Consider the following 17,701-nt stretch of genomic DNA (forward strand, 5'->3'; position numbering starts at 1 on the left):
GAGGGAAGGAGGGAGAAAGGGGGGAGGGATAAAGAGGGGAGGGAAGGAGGGAGAAAGGGGGGAGGGATAGAGAAAGAGGGGGAGGGAGGAGGGAGAAAGGGGGGAGGGAGGGATAGAGAAAGAGGGAGGGATAGAGAAGGGGGAGGGGAGGGAGGGATAGAGAAAGAGGGGGAGGGAAGGAGGGAGAAAGGGGGAGGGATAAAGAGGGGGAGGGAAGGAGGGAGAAAGGGGGGAGGGAGAAAGAGGGGGAGGGAGGGAGGGAGAAAGGGGGGAGGGATAGAGAAAGAGGGGGAGGGAGGGAGGGAGAAAGGGGGAGGGAGGGATAGAGAAAGAGGGAGGGATAGAGAAGGGGGGAGGGAGGGAGGGATAGAGAAAGGGAGGGATGGACAGAAAAAAAGGGGGGAGGAAAGGATAGAGAAAGAGGGAGGGATAGAGAAAGGGGGAGGGAGGGATAGAGAAAGAGGGAGGGATAGACAGAAAAAAGGGGGGAGGGAGGGATAGAGAAAAGGGAGGGAGAGATAGAGGTGGTGGGGGAAGGAGGGATGGAGATATAGAGAAAGGGGGAGAGAGGGAAGCAGAGAGAGGTACAGAGAATGATAGAGGGAGAGAGGCACAGAGACAGAGAGGAATAGTGACGTAGAGAAAGATAGAGACGGGAGAGAGACAAAAGTGGGATAGAGAGAGACACAACTGTTTGTGGAACACCGCTGTGCGCCATTGGCTGCACCAGGAAGTATTTCTTTACAGGAGGGAATAATGGAAATAATTGGGAGCGCTGCACTGTTAGAGGTATCCTCCTTGGGATGAGACGTTAAACTAAAGTTCCTCCTGCGCAGATGATCATTAAAAGATCGCACGGTCCCATTGGAAATAAGAAAGTTTCTCCTGGTATCCTGGACAATAATAATAATAATCCTTGTATTTGATATAGCGCTTTTCACGTCGGGAGGACGTCCCAAAGCGCTTCACAGAACACACTAAAGTGAATCGATTGTATGTTTGTGGGCGAACGCGGCAGCCAATTGCGCACAGCAATGTCCCACAAACAGTCGTGGATTGAAAATGACCAATTTATTATTGTTTTTGGCTTTGGAGGGATTATTATTAGGCTCTGTGTGGAGTAAGGAAACTTGCCCAAGGTTTCGCCCTGACCTGACTGGGATTGAACTCAGGTCTCTCGCTTGCAAAGCGAGTGCTCTAACCACTGAGCGACAGGACTCCACGTAGGACTCCTAATCTTCCATGTAGATCGGTCATTCGCTTCATGTTTGTGAAACATTGCTGTGTGCAAATCAGCTGCTGTGTATACCAGCAAATACACAGCCACTACACTTTACAGCTATTTCCTTTGAGACATTTGACATAAGTGCTGTATTGAACGCAAACATTGTAATTGTGAGTAGAGACAAAGCCAGATACAGTTTAATCTTTTATCCAGTACAAACTTTCTATTTAATTATTGATAAAAAATACCATCAAGAGTTTCTGTGACAAAGAATTCTCTTTTTGAAAAAAATCCATCAAAGCAATACAGGTTTTCTGCCCTCATTCGCAAAGTGCCTTTTACTCCTCGTCGACCGTTTTTTTTTAAAAAAAAGGAGTTACAAAAAATATTAAATAAGTGGATTACAAAAAATCTAAAATGCAATATTCTCGCTTGTAAAGTGATTTCCAGTCCCCTCACAACCTGGTGCCGTAAATTCAGTGGCTTTTACTGTACTTTGAAACCCGTCGAATTCAAGACTGCCGCGTTGTCATATTTCAAGACGTACCTCTGTGACCGTGTTATTTTCCCCCGTCCCCCCATCCCACCACTCGCCCCTCAACTCCCAACCCGTAGCTCGGATGCCCAGCCAGCAGTATCGAGCCCTTTGAGGCGTGCTCCAGACACGTGTATCTAAAATTGTCTTGTCGAGATCTTCATAAATCAGGAATGTAGGTAGTTTTTTTCATATATAATATATATATAATATACACACACACACACACACACAAAAACACACGTACAAGTGCTAATTTTCCACACTTTGTGGCAGGACCTTACTATCCTGACAGCACAGCGTCAACAGGTGTTGAAGTGTCCTTTGCCGGGCTCATTTGCTGGTTGGCTCTGTTCCGATCACCGGGGTTTTGGTCGGGATTCTGCCGCCAGACGGTTGCTGGAGGAGCGTTGTGGGGAGGGGTGGGGGGGTGACCCAAGGCGCCGGGGCGGTCGAGTCTCTGAGCGGGCGAATCGTACTGCGGCTGGACTGCTTCGGGCGCCGCCGGAGCCTTTAAAGACGGGATGACTTTGACCACGCAGACGCTTTTCTTGGTGCTGGGCTCAGACTCGGCAGTTCGCTCCACAAAGGGAGTGGCGTACTCCGGCTCCTGGTTCGGCAGCGGTGAGGCGTACTCGTGGCCCCTGCCCGAAAACGGGACGTCGTAGTGATCGACCGCGAGCGGCACGGTGTAGCCGTCGTCCATCTCCAGCGGCTGGAAGGTCAGCGAGGGTTTCTGCGGCCCCGCCATTGCCGACCCTCGTCCCGCTTGAACAACGTCGGGCTGAGCGTATACTTAAAGGGGGCCGGGGGGGGGGGGGAAATGACAGAAAACAGCTCGGAGTTAGCCACGTCAACAAATGGCGCGGAGCCAAAACAGCAAGTGTGCAGACGTTACCCTGCAAAGCCTGTGGCGTGAAGCTAGTCTCAAAAGGGACAGCAAGTCAATGAGCGAACGCAGTTAGTCATTGAAAAACATTCCCCACATACAGTGTATAGTCAATAAGCTTCACACTATGTTCTGTCAAGTGCTTTGAGACGTGTTTAAGCGCTCCGGGACACTATCCGGTGTGAAGGGCACGATATAAATATGTAACTATATAATAATCCCTCCAAAAACAAAAATAAATTGGTCATTTCAATCCACGACTGTTTGTGGGACGCTGCTGTGCGCAATTGGCTGCCGTGTTTCGCCCACAAATATACGGTCAATTCACTTTACGGTCTATTCTGTGAAGCGCTTTGAGACGTCGAGAAGACATGAGAAGCACTATATCAAATGCAAGGATTATTATATTATTATTATAAGTGCAAGTTGTTGTCTCAATGACGTGATAAGGCGCTACATCAAACGCAAGGATTATTATTATGATTACTGAGTTCGCTTGCTGTAAGGATAGTTTCCAGACACCAGATGGTGCTCCTGTATTACTGATTGTGGAAGACATTCACTGGAGGGGCAGTTACTTGCCAAGTCGTTGCACAATTTGAAGGAATTTCGACAATCTTAACTGCAGCCTCCTCCTCACTAAGCATGAAAGCCAAATGACCTGGTCCTCTGCTGTAAAGATCCAGATTCTTCGAACTTGAATAAAAGCTTTCGAGAATTACTAGAACTGACCAGACTCTTTATCTCTGACAGCAATGTACTGGCTTACCTTTTGGTGAAGGGCGGTCCATTTCTGCTCCAGTTTTCCTACATACAGAAATCAATCGTTAGACCTCAATGCAGATACAAGCAAACCTTTATATATATTTTAAAATTTGGCCAAGTAATTTGAAAACATGAGAATGAATGATAAGGGTATGCAGAGGGATTGGGATGGAGGGAGGAATGGAGAGAGAAAATGAGAAGGGGAGCAAACGAAAATAGGAATTGGGAATAAATAGACAACCTTCTCAGATCCAGGCACGATGAGTGGAAAGGCATGTTGTAAGATTTTGTCACTCACAATCATGACTGACAGGACACAGACATCTCACCTTTTCTTCCAGCATAGATGCAGTGTCAGGACAGCCGCAGAAACGATTAACACAGCGCCAACTACAACACATATCACCATCAAATTAAAACCTGCAAAAAAAAAAACATACATAGAGGGTAAAGGCGAAATAAAACATGGTTCAGAAATCCTTCATAAAAGTATATATTTCAAAGTTTCAAACAGTTCTGTTTGCTTCACAGCTATCTGGGGCCAGCCCCGTGTTTTTTTTTTAAAAAGCTGTAAAGCGTAAAAGCCTTTTTAACGCTTAAAAAATAGACAATGTATCTCGTGGGCGAAATAATAAAGAAATGGCAATCTTTTATAACCAGAACAGGCGCAAGTTTTATCCGCTATTAAGTGGCAGTACTTTACGAAGACAAGTGGTGATCGTCAAATACTCTTTTAAAAAAAATCTCACCTGTTAAGTGCTTCTCGATAACTACATGATCTGCCGGAGTGCTGCTTTCCTTGGGAAGGCTAGTCGGCTTTGGCAAAGGTTTTGGGCTCCTGGGAAACCCTGACGTAAGCACATGACAGCAGTGAACACGCACGGCACACGCCTGAGTACATACAACCTACCGAGAGTCATCTTAAACACCACCACAGTCAAGAAAAACTGATGAAATGTTACACCTTTGCGATGGCACGTACCATTGACTTTAAATGCTGCGCTAACGCAAGCATCGCCACACCTGCACGGAAGAGTGAGTATTTAACACATCGGCAAATCTTCTCCCTCCCCAAACCAGAGTTTTATTATGACGTCCTCCCGACGTGAAAGGCGTATGTTTTTAATTTGACATAAAAACTTTTCTCTTTGCTCTTCCAATCGTTCCTCTCTCTCTCTTCTCCGGAAAAGATGCCCGCAAAATGCACATTTTACACCCACGAGTGAGGACTGTGAGGTGAGGCGTGTGTGCCTCCACGCCACCCGTCGCTTTCCACGCCCAATATCCATGCGATGTGATGATGGATTAGTCATCGCAGGAAGGAAGAGGAGCTCTCTCTCTCTCTCATGTGACCTCAGAGAATGAAGGCACCGGATAATAACTGCATCCTGGACGTAATGTTTGTTTGCCTTTCAAACCCAACAGTTCTGTGGTTTGTGCTGCTTTGCGTCACGTGTTTGGCTGGAGATTCATAGCTACAGGGCAACGTTCCTGGGCTGCATCAGGAGCTCTTTCTCTCTCCCTTGTCTCATCGTACACAGTCATGTTTACAGAGGGGAATGATCTATTTCTTCGAAAATAGAGTTATATAAAAAAATAATAATCCTTGAATTTGATACAGCGCTTTTCACATCTTCGAGACGTCTCAAAACGCTTCACGGAAAATATACTGTAAAGTGAATTGCCCGCGTATATTGTGGGGGAAACACAGCGACTGTGAAGGGCAACATATCCTGTGAAGCGCTTTGAGATGTCTCAACGCCATGATCAAATACGATTATTATCATTATAATAACTGAGGTCGGGTGGCGTGTGACACACAAATAACCGTGCGGAGGTGAAGCGGTCATCGGGAGGGCGTTACCGGCTGAGCGGGGACGGGGGGAGATGTCGCAGCCGAGAACCACTGCCTTCAGCGAGATTCTCTGCGACCACGTCTGGGGGTTGATCCGGATGTAGCGGCTGATGAAAGGCGGGAGAAAGTTGTTCCTGGCTTGTTGCCGACAATCCCGATTCCCTTCGAAAACCTTTAATTAAAATTAGAATACAGACGTATAAAACGTGGGGCAAAGAGCAAGTGGGTGGGTGAGGCGATGGGTGGGGTGGGGGAAAGCGTTGGGACTCAGACATAGTTCAAGAGGAAAGTCAGGCAAAGTGGCGTAAGGGGGAAGAGGCGAGCGATACTGAGTAGGTTGGAACCTGCTCAGCGCCTCAAGATCGTCCTCTTCGACCGCGCCTTTGGTCATCCTCCTCCTCCCCTCACCCTCCCTGCCCTCCACCCCTCCTGATCCCAACCCCCAGCTCGGGACCAAACCCTCGACTGTCCTGCGCCTTGGGACGTCCTCCCGACGTGAAAGGCGTTATACAAACGTAATGCGTTGTTACGTAGGAATAGGAGTAGGACATTCAGCCCCTCGAGCCTGTGCCGCCATTCTACTAGATCATGGTTGAACTGTACCTCAACTCCAAATCGTCTTCGCTGCTTTTAGCATCATTCAATATTCAGAACAAGTCAATATTCTCTTAAAAAGATGCACCTTCTCTTCCTTGCCCCGTCTGCTCTTGTACATTCTCCAGTTTCTTCCATCCCGACTGTAGGAAATCTTGTACGACTTCACGTAATAGTTATAGGAATTGTTCCCAGTGCCTGTGGTCACAATCCCTGCAGATACAGAGCACACATCGGTCTGGCTCAGTGACACTCAGGTATTTAATGTCCCGACATTGCTCTTGTGTTTGAGAAGCTTTGCCCCCTGACTCAGAAGGTTGTGGTTTCAAGCCCTGGGTCAGGTCACTTGAATCCACACAGGGGTCTTGGATGAGATGTTAAACCAAGATTCACAGCCTGCCAGGCTGACAATCCTTCTGATAAATTTAGTCCCTCAGGAGCTAACTTGAAATGGTTTCTCTGCCGCGGTTCCATTTCAATACACACACTGTTCTGTTGTTAAAAATGCTTTCTCCCCCATACCCTCAATTCTCCTCCTCTGTGCTATCCCCCCACCGCCCCCACACTAAGATAAGCAATTCCTGTAAAATTTCTTCCCATAAATGATGCTCTAAACATTGAGAAATGTGAACACAGACTCAGACTATTGCAGCATGAAAATGACTAATGGGATGTGAGAATGGGAGCCCTTTGACTCAGTCCCAGTGTAAAGTCACCCACACCCACACTGTCCTGTCACCAACCAGTGGCCAAAACTAGACTAACCCCTACCCCCACCCGGTGAAAATACACTAAAACTGTGGACTGTCGAGTTTAGGAGTTAGCGCACTAGCAAGCGAGAGAACCTGGGTTCGATTCTCAGCCAGGGCGAAACCTTAGGCAAGTTTCCTTGTTCCACGCACACACACAGACATACACACGCACGTCTCTGTTTACCTCGCAGTAACCTGGTTGTTAGCTGACTGGCGGGTCACTTTTCTGGGGGTAATAATCCCTCCAAAAAGATTTTAAATATAAAAAGCGAGGTGAGCGTTGAGGTGACTTTTGAAGACAGAGAGACGAGGCAGAGGAAGGGGGAGGAAGCTGCTAATAGGGACACGGCCACCAATGGTGGGGTGAAAGCGGGAACGCTTGAGGAAGGATGCCAACGGGGGCGGGGGGGAAAGAGAGGGAGCCCGCGAGTGAACCAGAGAGCAAGGCTGGGGAAAGGAACACACTGAAAGAGAGGGAGGGAGGGGCGATGGTGTGAAGGGATTCCCTAAAGGGTTGCACAAGGGATCGGATGTGAAGCTCAATCGCAGTTGTAGAGCCTCTTTGTACTCGTCAGCTGCTGGGAACTGTGAAGCATTGTAACCCTGGCTCTGTTCCTGACCTCGCACAGCGGAAAATACTGAGCAGCTACAGTAACCTCTCCCGCAATCAGGCTGGGTCTGATCGAGAGAATGCCAAAGGGAACGATATGACTTATAAAATCAAACAAGCCTGAATTCTGATTCACTTCCTATGTCTCGTCGCAATGATCTGTATTGGTGGTGGGGTGGTGGTGGGGGGGATGGAGAGGGAGGGGGTAGGGAATGGAGCTGGAGAGGTGTGTAAGAACACGAGCAGAATCAGAATCGAGTCTATGTTCAACAAGCCAGCGTTTCGATGGCGAAATCCCACAAACTATTTTGGGAGTGGGGTTCCCTCCAAGTTGCATTGACCTGCATCGGGTTCAGCGAGTTACTGGAGGGAGTTTGAGCTCGCATTGCTGAATGAGGCAATCTATTGGAAAGCCCTTGATGTGCAATCCAGGAGAATATTTCCTCTGGATTCCTTCTGTGACACGACTTCTTTGGCTTAAAGTTTCAGATTGCTGTGAATGGCGGAAGCTAACAACAACTTGAGTTCGTACAGCGCTCTTCACAAAGGATAGCGTCTCGGAGCCACTGAACGATGGCAGGGTTGGACGTCAAGCGAGAGGGAAGTGGGAGGTTACACTGAGGAGCCATCCACCTGCTCGGGTGGATGCTAAAGATCTCACGGAGGTATTTGAAAAGAGAAGGGAGTTTCAGTATATCCTGTGAGGGGCTTTGAGATGTCTCAAGAACATAAGGCGCTATATCAAATGCAAGGAGTATTATTAATATTAACAACTACAACAACTTGCGCTATATAGCGCCTTCCATGCAGGATAGCATCTCACGAGCGCTTCACCGGGGTGGAGCCCGAGTCCGAGCCGGGTGGAAGGGGTGGAAGTAGCCGTAAGCACGGTCGAAGAGGAAGGTTTTCGGGCGGGACTTGAAAAAAGGGGAGAGAGGGGGACAAGGCGGAGGGATTGAGGGAGAGAGTTCCAGAGCGTAGTGGCTGAAAGCGCGACCTCTGACGGTGGGCTGGAGGGACGAACGGAAGGCTGGTGCCAGTTGAGCATAGGCTGCCCTCTACCCTCCTTTATCTCAACTCCCTCCCCCCAGCTCGGGTCCAAATCCCTGACTGTCAAGCGCCTTGGGACATCCTCCTGACGTGAAAGGCGCTGTGTAAATTTTGTATTGTATCGAGGAAACAGGAGTCACTGACCTGTGACGTTCTTCCGTTCACCCAAGTCGATTTGGAGCCACTCCTTGCGGGAGGCTTTGCGAGCGGCCCAGGCTGGAGGATGCCCTTCGCTGCTGGTCCGAGCTCTGTCTGGAGACCAGACGACCAGACCCCCGGTACGGCCGGTGTCCCTCCACGACGATGAGGCGTTGAGATTGACAGCTTCCAGAGCCTCGTCGCAGTCTGTGGAAGAACCGAAGAAATGGTTGTTGCGGAGGGAGGTGGGACTCGATCTGTTCTGTGATAGGGAGCCCGTGGAGGCTGGCGAGGACTGGTGTGGTGGAAGTACGGAGTTTAGTGTGGGTGAAAATACGGGCAGCGGAGTTCTGAATCACAGATGGCGTGTGTGTGTGTGTGTGTGTGTGGTGGTGGGGGGTGGGGGGTGGGGGGGTGGGTGGGGAAGGAAGAGGGCTTGTTTTTTTTAAATGAACAGTATTTATCAAGTACGTCTCGAGCGATCTTCTGTTTGTTGGGCAGAATCGTCAATTTTGTTGTGGGTTTTGTTGACGTTACCTCTGCGAACGAGGATCCGTTTCTCGGAGAGAGCTCCCCTGCAAGACAAGCCAACGCGGGAAAAGATTAGTGGAAAAAAGGGGGGAAGGGGCGGCGGCGGGGGGGGTGTGGTGGGGGAAGGAAGCGGAGCAACAACATATTGCACTTATCTAGCGTCCCAGAAACGCTCGCGGAGGACTTCGTAATCTTCCACAGAGACGACGGGAGGGGAAGCATTAGCATTTTAAAACTTACATTCTAGTTAAGATCCCGTTGGCCAAAGCGGCTTCGTACAAAGTCACGCCTTTGAGCAGTGCGAGCGAGGTACGGCCTCCCACGCCGTCCGCGATGGCCCCAGCGTGAATGGCCGCCTTGCACAGGACTGACGTCTGCGGAGCGGAAAATGGACACCGCGTGAGCGCAGGTCTCCACGTCGAGCGACGGTCGCGAACGGGAGATTTCAAGGAACTCTCTCGGAATAAACTTCCCCCCCCCCCTGTACTCACATCGCGATAACCCGGCTGATTGTTTCCCCAGATCTCTCCACTGACGCCTTGACAGCCGGCCGGACAATACACACTGGGAGAGGGGACACAAGACGACAGAGTTATGGTACGACAAGAACAGCGAACCTCGCGCAAGTCGTGTCAAGTTGGGCGACCGTACATTTGATGCGGCTTCTGCAAAGTCCGAGTTACGTCAAGCTCGCGTAAGTCGGAGCAAAATTCAACGGGACTTGGGCAGCCGTAGGGCTGAGCGCGACGATACGATTTATACAGATCGGACGTACGCGAGGTTTACCGTGTAATGATCAGTGCAACCTGAAAAGATGTGCAAATAAAAAACAAACACCTGGAGCTTTGCACGACTGCTCAATCTGAGGGAACGAATGTGCGAGGCACCAATGTCACAGATGTTACTCACGTGAACCGTGGCTGGGAATAGTGAATGCCTTTATCCAGACAGGAAATCAGGTCTGTGCAGCGGAAACAATTTGCGCTTTATTATTATAATAATAATTTTTGTATTCGATATAGCACCTTATCATCATAACAACACTCCTCGCGTTCGATACAGCGCCTGCTAACCTCAGTGTCGCAAAGTTCTTTCACGGAGAATCGCTGTCAAGTGTAGTGACTGTGTACTCGATTGACAACAAATAATAATAATCCTGGCATTTGATATCGCGCCTTATCACGTCGATGAGACCTCTCAAAGCGCTTCACAGGATAAATTGTAAAGTGGAGTGACTGCGTAATTTTATGGGCGAAATGCGGCAGCCAATGATACACAGGGGTGTCCCATAAACAGTCGTGGATTGAGTGACCACTTTCTTTTTGGGGGAGTTGGGGGGAAGGGTGGAGTCCTGTAGCTCAGTGGTTAGAGCACTCGCTTTGCAAGTGAGAGACCTGAGTTCAATCCCAGGCAGAGGGCGAAACCTCGGGCAAGTTTCCTTACTCCACACAGAGCCTAATAATAATCCCTCCAAAACAAAAACAATAATAAATTGGTCATTTTCAATCTACGACTGTTTGTGGGACATCGCTGTGCGCAATTGGCTGCCGCGTTCGCCCACAAACATACAGTCAATTCAATTTACAGTGTGTTCTGTGAAGCGCTTTGGGACGTCCTCCCGACGTGAAAAGCGCTATATCAAATGCAAGGATTAATTAAGGGATCATTACCCCCAGGAAAGCAATGCGCCAATTGACTAACAACCAGGTTCCTACTTACTGCTAAGGTATATAGAGGTGTGTGGAGTAAGAGAAACTTGCCTATGGTTTCTCCCTGCCCTGGAATTGAATCCGGGGTCCTCATACTTGCGAGACGAGTGCTCTAACCACTACGCTACGAGACTCCAAAGGTTTCGGAGGCAGCTGTGCAAACGGAGGTGGCTGGGAATCTGGTGCTGACCACGAGCGCTTGCAGTTTGACTCAGGCTGTGACGCTGCACATGCGTGGGCGGGTTTGCAGGAAGCTGTGGACCGTGGTTTGTTGCTGCGAGCGGGCTGCACCGCTTCCTGAGGGAGTTTACTCCAAGGATTAATTAGTGTCACAGTCAGCCGTGGGGAGCGGTGCAAGAAGCGGGCGAGGTTCCTCAGGCCCTGTCGTCTGAGTGGTCGGTCTCGGAGTCAGAGATCCCCATCGAGTGGGACCCCTGCTCTGCAAGCAGAAATCCAGCCGGCGCTGGGTGGGAGAGTCGGACCGTTGTGTCTGCGCCGGTGCTCGCTCCCCCATTGGAACTCTCTATTCTAATCCCATTCCCCTGCGCTCTCGCACTCTCTCTCTCTCTCCATTCAGCGGGTTGGGTGGGTGGGTGGGTGGGTGGGTGGGTGGGGCGGGAGGGTTGGTGTGTACCTGGGTTGTTGTCCGTGGAGTACGAGAGCAGAAATCCTCTTCCTGAAATGTGAGTGACGCTCCTGAACTCCACAGTCACGTGGCTCGAGTTCAGCGTGAGTTCCCTTGGGGCCGTGTTAAAGTTCCCGCAGTAAGTACCTGCCGCAAGGTGAACGTACAGACAGACACTGCGCGTGAGGGCTCGGGACTCGGGACAAGTTGCATGTTTAGTAACGACAGCAACAACATCTTGCGTTTACGTTACAGCCTTCACGCAGCGTAGCATCTCGAACCCGCGAGTTAACGGGCGGACATTAAAGATCCCGTGACTCTCAGGGCTCAGTAGCTCCCGGTATCTCCTCGGTCCTCCGGTGCCTTACCGGTTTTACTAGCCACTTACCGGCCACTTTGTCCATCGACGGGGAAAAGATCTGCAGTGAGCTGGAGGCGCAGTGCTCCGTGTATTCGAGGTCCAGGTCACCCAACTTCACGATGATGTTGCTCCCGGACGACACGCGCAGCTCCCAGCGACACCGGGTGTGATTGGGGTACGTGCCCGGGTAGTTCTTGGAGGTTAGAGTCCCGCTGTGGGCGCCCAGGACTGTGTGCCCGCAACCGTCACCTGGGTCAAAGAGACGGACAAAAAACAGAGAGGTGAACGGTCAGGTTTATTGGTACCAGTTGTGCGACGCCAACCGGGCTCCACCAACCCCAACCTCTCGCCTCACGGTCAGAAGGTCACAAGTTGGTATCAGTGGGTTACTTCAAAAAATAAAAATAGTTTGGGCACTTCAGTCCACGACCGTTTGCGGGACGCTGCTGTGTGCAATTGGCTGCCGCACTTCGCCCACAAAATATACAGTCAAACCACTTTACGGCATATTCCGTGAAACGGTTTGAGACGCCTCGAAGACGCGATAAGGTGCGATATCGAATGCAAAGATTATTATTAACCTGTTTCAGGTCAGGAGGATGTCCTCCTCAGGTCAGGAGGGGGTCCTAAACCCCACAGGATTTACTTTAAGGTGTAGTGCCTGTGTACGTCGTGTTTGGTAAATCTGAGCTTCCGTCACTGCCCCCCAAACCCCCCCCCCAACCGCTCGTTCCCATTTCCTAAACACAGAACATCTTATCTCTGTCACGAGGCGCGCCTGACGTTAACTGGGCTTGAATGTTCTTTCAGATCTTCCTGTCAATAGCTCACGCGGTGAGAGTGAATTAATCTCAGGACTGACTGCGGACACAGGACGTGTAGTTCAGAAGCTTCAGGGCTGCACAACTCCCTCATTTACACTTTCAAACTAAGAAGCCTTGTTGAAAAAATAAGACTCGCAGTGATGTTGGCTTTAACACACACGGGTGGGGGAGGGGTGCGGGGGAGAGGGGAGTGGGGGGGAAAGACACTGGGATCCTTGTTAACACTGGACAAAGTGAGGCTTCGATATCGATGCAAATAAATTGCACAGTGAGCAAAGACCCATCTTCTAACACACGTCCGCTATATCGTATCTCAGGCTCACACGCTGAGAAATGGGTTCGAGCCCCCACATCGGGACATGGAACTCGTGTAGCCAAGGCTGCCCCCCACCCCCCCCAGGCTAAAGATCCCATTGGCATTACTCAGAGAGGGAAGTGAGTTTCTCTTCACCCCCCCACCGCCACCCTCCTCCGCCACTCCCCAGTGTCCTGGCCGACAAGTCCCCCCCCCCCCACCCCGGAAAACAAAAATCTATCGTTCACTTCATGGCTGTTTGCGGGATGTTGCTGTGCACAGATCAGTCTCTACACTGCCTTATATTGGCCGCCGCATTTCGCCCACAAAATATAGAGTCACTTCACTTTACAGTATATTCTGTGAAGCACTTTGAGACGTCTTGAAGACGCGATAAGGCGCTGCATTAAATCCAAGGATTATTATTATCATCGTCGTCGTAATTAAAGTTATTGCCTTTTCTTGTTGTTTCCCCCCCCACCCCCACCCCCACCCGAGTTACTATTGGCTGTGAGGCAGTTAAACACAGGAATCTCTCTGGTCTGACGCCCAGTGTCAGACTGACAGCTCCCACACAGTCTTCAGACTTTCCGACAGTTATTGCACCGTTAGCAAACTGCACCCGATGACAGGAGCCCTGCATTCCATCAGCCCAACTGGAAACAAAGGAAGAAGTGGCATTTTTATAGCCGCTTATCACATCAAAACATCTCAAAGAGCTTCACAGCTGATTAGCGCCGGGTCTAATTGCTATTTTATTAGGCCAACAAGGCCTGGCATTTTGCGCATCGCACACTACTCGAATAATACTACTACTAATAATATTATTAACGATAATGCGTGAGTTTGACCTTCTCACGACATTGAGACAAAGTGCTTCACTGACTATACTGTGAAGTGTATTTTGTGGGTGAAACACAGCCGCCACTTGCACACAGCAGTGGCCCACAAACAACCTACAGAGAGCGAGGGACCAATTTTATCGGGGGATTTGGGATCCTTCCCAAACCCAAATGTTTCAGGTCATTTGACTCAGACACCCAAAGGGTTTATAATAATCATCGTCCTTGCATTCGATACAGCGCCCTGTAACTTTGGAACATTGCTCAGGGCTTCATAGCGATTTATTGTTTAGTGTAGTGACTGTATTTACAGGCAAACAACAAATTACATGTGTGTAAACGCCTTTCACGTCGGGAGGACATCTCTCAAGACGCTGGACAGTCGGGGATTTTGGAGCCGAGCTGGGGGTTGGGGTCAGGAGGGGTGGAGGGCTGGGAGGGTGACCAAAGGCGCGGTCGAAGAGGAGACCTGCCCTCCAGTCAATTTGCACACAGTGACGTCCTGCCCACAGCCAGCGAGGTGGACGAGCCTGGTGTATTTGCACAGTTTGTACACAAACCGCCACTTAATTGCTCCGTCCGTTTACATTACAGAGTCACAAACCCTGGGAACTGCCGGACTGCGCTGGGCTGAGCAATGCATTGTGTTTAAGGAGCTCATTAATAGATGCCTCAGGGATGAGGTGGCGAGTTTGGTGGGGGTGGGGGAAACTCTCAGACTGTCTCCACCAGCGGCACATCTGTGCTCAGCCTCAGTGAATGGAATCTGGGTTTGGAACATAGTACGTGGCTACTTTAAACAAAAAAATATATATATATATATATACACGCTGGCTGGATCCTGCACTGACTGCGAACAGTAAACTTCTGGAACAGGTTCCCTGGGGAGACAGACGGTGGAAGCGGAAAATGTTGCTGGTTCTTCATGAAGCTGAGACGTCACAAAGCGCTTCGCAGGATACACCGTAAAGTGGATCGACTGTGTGTTTAACGGGTGAAACACGGAAGCCATTTGCGCGCAGCAGTGTCCCACAAACAGCCGTGGAGTGGATGAATAATTTTATGGGGGGGGGGGGGGGGGGCGGGGGGAACTGTTGGCCGTCAGATCCAACAGCCAGCACCTCCGACAATGCAGCTCGCCCTCAGTACCGCACTGGAGTGCCATCTTAGACTGTGTGGTTCCAAGTCCACTCACACACTCACTTATCCACAACCTTCTGACTCAAGAGGTGAGAGAGCTACCACTGCGCCTCGGAGTCAGGAGCGACCTGGCGCCATGTCAGCCATCGCGGCATTCACGTCGCGGGTCCAAACCGCCGCTGGACACAAAAGGTGCGAAAAGCCTCGCATTGCTGGGAGGAACGTGCTGGGAGTTCTCTGGTATCCGCTGTGTATTGCGTACCTCGGTCAAGGCAAAACCAGCGAAGACCGAGGTGCAAACCTGCCAGTTTTACTCCCACATTTAATAACAATCCTTGCATTTGACACAGCGCCTCATCACCCGGTCGCGACGTCTCAAAAGTGCTTCTTAGGACGCATCTCCCTCTTTCGGATCACAATTCCCGTGCGCGATTGGCTGCCGCAATTCGCCCACAAGATACGCGGTCAATTCATTTTACAGTATATTCTTCGAAAGTGCTTTGAGATGTCTCAAAGACGTGATAAGGCGCGATATCGTGGCTTGACGGATCGCTTCCCGGGGGGTGTTAATCCCTCCAAACAAGTAAATAAATTGGTCACTCAATCCACAAGTGTTTGTGGGTACACTGTGCGCAATCGGCTGCAGCATTTCACCAACAGTCGCTGCACTTTACAGCATATCCTTGAAGCGCTTTGAGGCGTCTCAACAATGCGATAAGACGCTGTGTCAAATGCAAGGATTATTATTATATACTGTAAGGTGGGATGACTGTGTATTTTGTGGGCGAAACGCAGCAGCCAAATTGTGCGCAGCAGAGCCCCGGAAACGGTGGTGGATTGAATGAGCAATTTTTTTTTGTGGCTGGAAATAAACTCTGCAAAAAAAAAACACTCATACAAGTTTACTCTCTTCTTCCCACCTCCGCCCAACACACTCATCCACATCCTCTCACACACACACAGACACACACACTCAGGCACAATCACTCACACACACAATCACACACAGACACACACACACAGGCACAATCACTCACTCACACACACACAGACACAATCACACACACACACTCAGGCACAATCACTCACACACACACACAGGCACATCACACACACTCGCACACACACACACAGACACAATCACACACACACACACACACACAGGCACAATCACACACATACACACACACACACACAATCACACACACTCACACACAATCACACTCACACACACAGGCACATCACACACATACACACACAGGCACAATCACACACAGACACACACACACATACACAATCACACACATACACACACACACACAAACACAATCACACACACTCACACACACACAGACACAATCACACACATACACACACACACACAAACACAATCACACACACTCACACACACACAGGCACAATCACACACACACACACTCACACACACACACAGACACAATCACACACATACACACACACACACAGGCACAATCACTCAACACACACAAGCACAATCACACACACACACACACACAATCACACACACTCACACACACACACACTCACACACACACAGGCATAATCACACACTCACTCACACACACCCCACACATTCCTGTCCCTCACACCCACTCACACTTCCTCAGCGAAGTTCCCCGTTAATTAACTGATCATTACACAGTCGTTGCGCCCTTTGAAAGACATCGAAGTACATCGTTTTTTCTCTCTCTCTCTCTTTTTTTCTACCCCAACCCCACCCCCCCCCCCACACCCCCCACCCCACACAACAACAACAACAGCCACTGAGAATTCCTTATGTACTATTAGATAGAGAGAGAGAGAGAGAGATGGGGAGAGGATGGGGATGGGGATGGGGGGGATAACGTTGTCTCCATCTCCCTTTAAACAGCCCCTCACCCTTCTCCAACCCCCCCCCAAAAAAACACACACTCAGACACTTAAATTGCAAAAAAAAAACACTTGACTTACCTTCCTGTGCCTGAGCTGCACTCCTGTGGACAGTTGGAGAGGTGGAAATAATGGCAAATAGCAGGAAAAGGTGGAATGGGGGGAGACACATTATGTCCCAATGTAAACCAAACCTCGATGCTCCCATCTCCTGCTCTGCCCTCTCCTGTCCCCAGTGAAATGGACCAGAAATTGTTCTGAGACTCACTCACTCACTCACTCACTCACTCCAATCATTGGTCTCCAGTCGAGATGTATGTTCATTTGTGGGCGGACTTCATCACTTTACCAACTTCAAAACTTTCAAGTAACTTCACACACACAGAGAGAGAGAGAGAGAGAGAGAGCGCTTCCAACTCACGACTCGACTCAGCTTAAAAGAAGAAAACACCACCTTGAGCAATCATACAGTCGTAGAGATTGCGCGTTCCCCTCTGGGTGTGTTTGTTGCGGAGTTCTGTAACGCGGTGGTTAGACCGTTCGCCTCGCGCGCGCGAGCGAGCGAGAGGACCCGGGTTCGATTCCCGGGCAGGGTGAAACCGTACCCGAGTTTCCTCACTCCACGCGCCTCTGTGTTACCCAGCAGCAAGTAGGAAATTAGTCGATTGGCTCATCGCTTTCCGGGCGTAACAACAATGCACATTTACGCAGCGCCTTTCGTATCGGGAGGGAGAACTTCTCAAAGTGCTTCACACAGGAAAGACTAAGGGCTAAGGATGATGTTGGGGAGAGTGAGCAAGGTGCTGGAGTCTGGCTTTGCTGGACAATGTTCATAGGCTGATTCTTGATGTTTGAACATCATCACTGCCCCTTTAGTAACGTTACTTAAACCCTTGATTCGCTTGTTATCTTGTAATCGCTTCTAACTGCCTCCCCGTTCCCACAGTGTTGCCAGAGTTGAAAGACTTGGCTTCATGAGTGAAGAACAGTCGCCACCTGCAGGAAAGACAACTGAATTCTTGTTTAAAGGGCCGACAGAGAACTTGGTTCATA

At 49.9% G+C, this 17,701-nt stretch overlaps 1 protein-coding gene across 1 annotated transcript; it reads right to left on the minus strand.

The window, feature by feature from the left end:
• Nucleotides 1-1,428: 1,428 nt before the first annotated feature.
• On the minus strand, nucleotides 1,429-17,050 carry si:dkey-34d22.1 (discoidin, CUB and LCCL domain-containing protein 1). Its single transcript, XM_007894765.2, has 14 exons — nucleotides 16,730-17,050; nucleotides 11,667-11,888; nucleotides 11,288-11,425; nucleotides 9,854-9,905; nucleotides 9,436-9,508; nucleotides 9,185-9,318; nucleotides 8,951-8,988; nucleotides 8,420-8,620; nucleotides 5,952-6,076; nucleotides 5,279-5,441; nucleotides 4,164-4,262; nucleotides 3,744-3,834; nucleotides 3,419-3,456; nucleotides 1,429-2,555 (listed from the first exon to the last, which is right to left on the minus strand). The coding sequence occupies exons 1-14, from the start codon at nucleotides 16,854-16,856 to the stop codon at nucleotides 2,044-2,046; spliced, it is 2,013 nt and encodes a 670-aa protein (XP_007892956.2). The 5' UTR covers nucleotides 16,857-17,050; the 3' UTR covers nucleotides 1,429-2,043.
• Nucleotides 17,051-17,701: the final 651 nt, after the last annotated feature.

This window comes from Callorhinchus milii, unplaced genomic scaffold, assembly GCF_018977255.1.
Source record: "Callorhinchus milii isolate IMCB2004 unplaced genomic scaffold, IMCB_Cmil_1.0 Scaffold10, whole genome shotgun sequence".
Lineage (NCBI taxonomy): Eukaryota > Metazoa > Chordata > Chondrichthyes > Chimaeriformes > Callorhinchidae > Callorhinchus > Callorhinchus milii.

What these genes read in the sequence shown, in the direction of transcription:
- si:dkey-34d22.1 (XM_007894765.2), bottom strand. Translation starts at nt 16,856, where the DNA reads ATGGGAGCATCGAGGTTTGGTTTACATTGGGACATAATGTGTCTCCCC. An exon ending in AACGGGATCTTAACTAGAAT is followed by an intron (nt 8,989 to 9,184) that starts GTAAGTTTTAAA and finishes CTTGTCTTGCAG; the next exon opens with GGGAGCTCTCTCCGAGAAAC. An exon ending in TGAACGGAAGAACGTCACAG is followed by an intron (nt 6,077 to 8,419) that starts GTCAGTGACTCC and finishes CTGTATCTGCAG; the next exon opens with GGATTGTGACCACAGGCACT.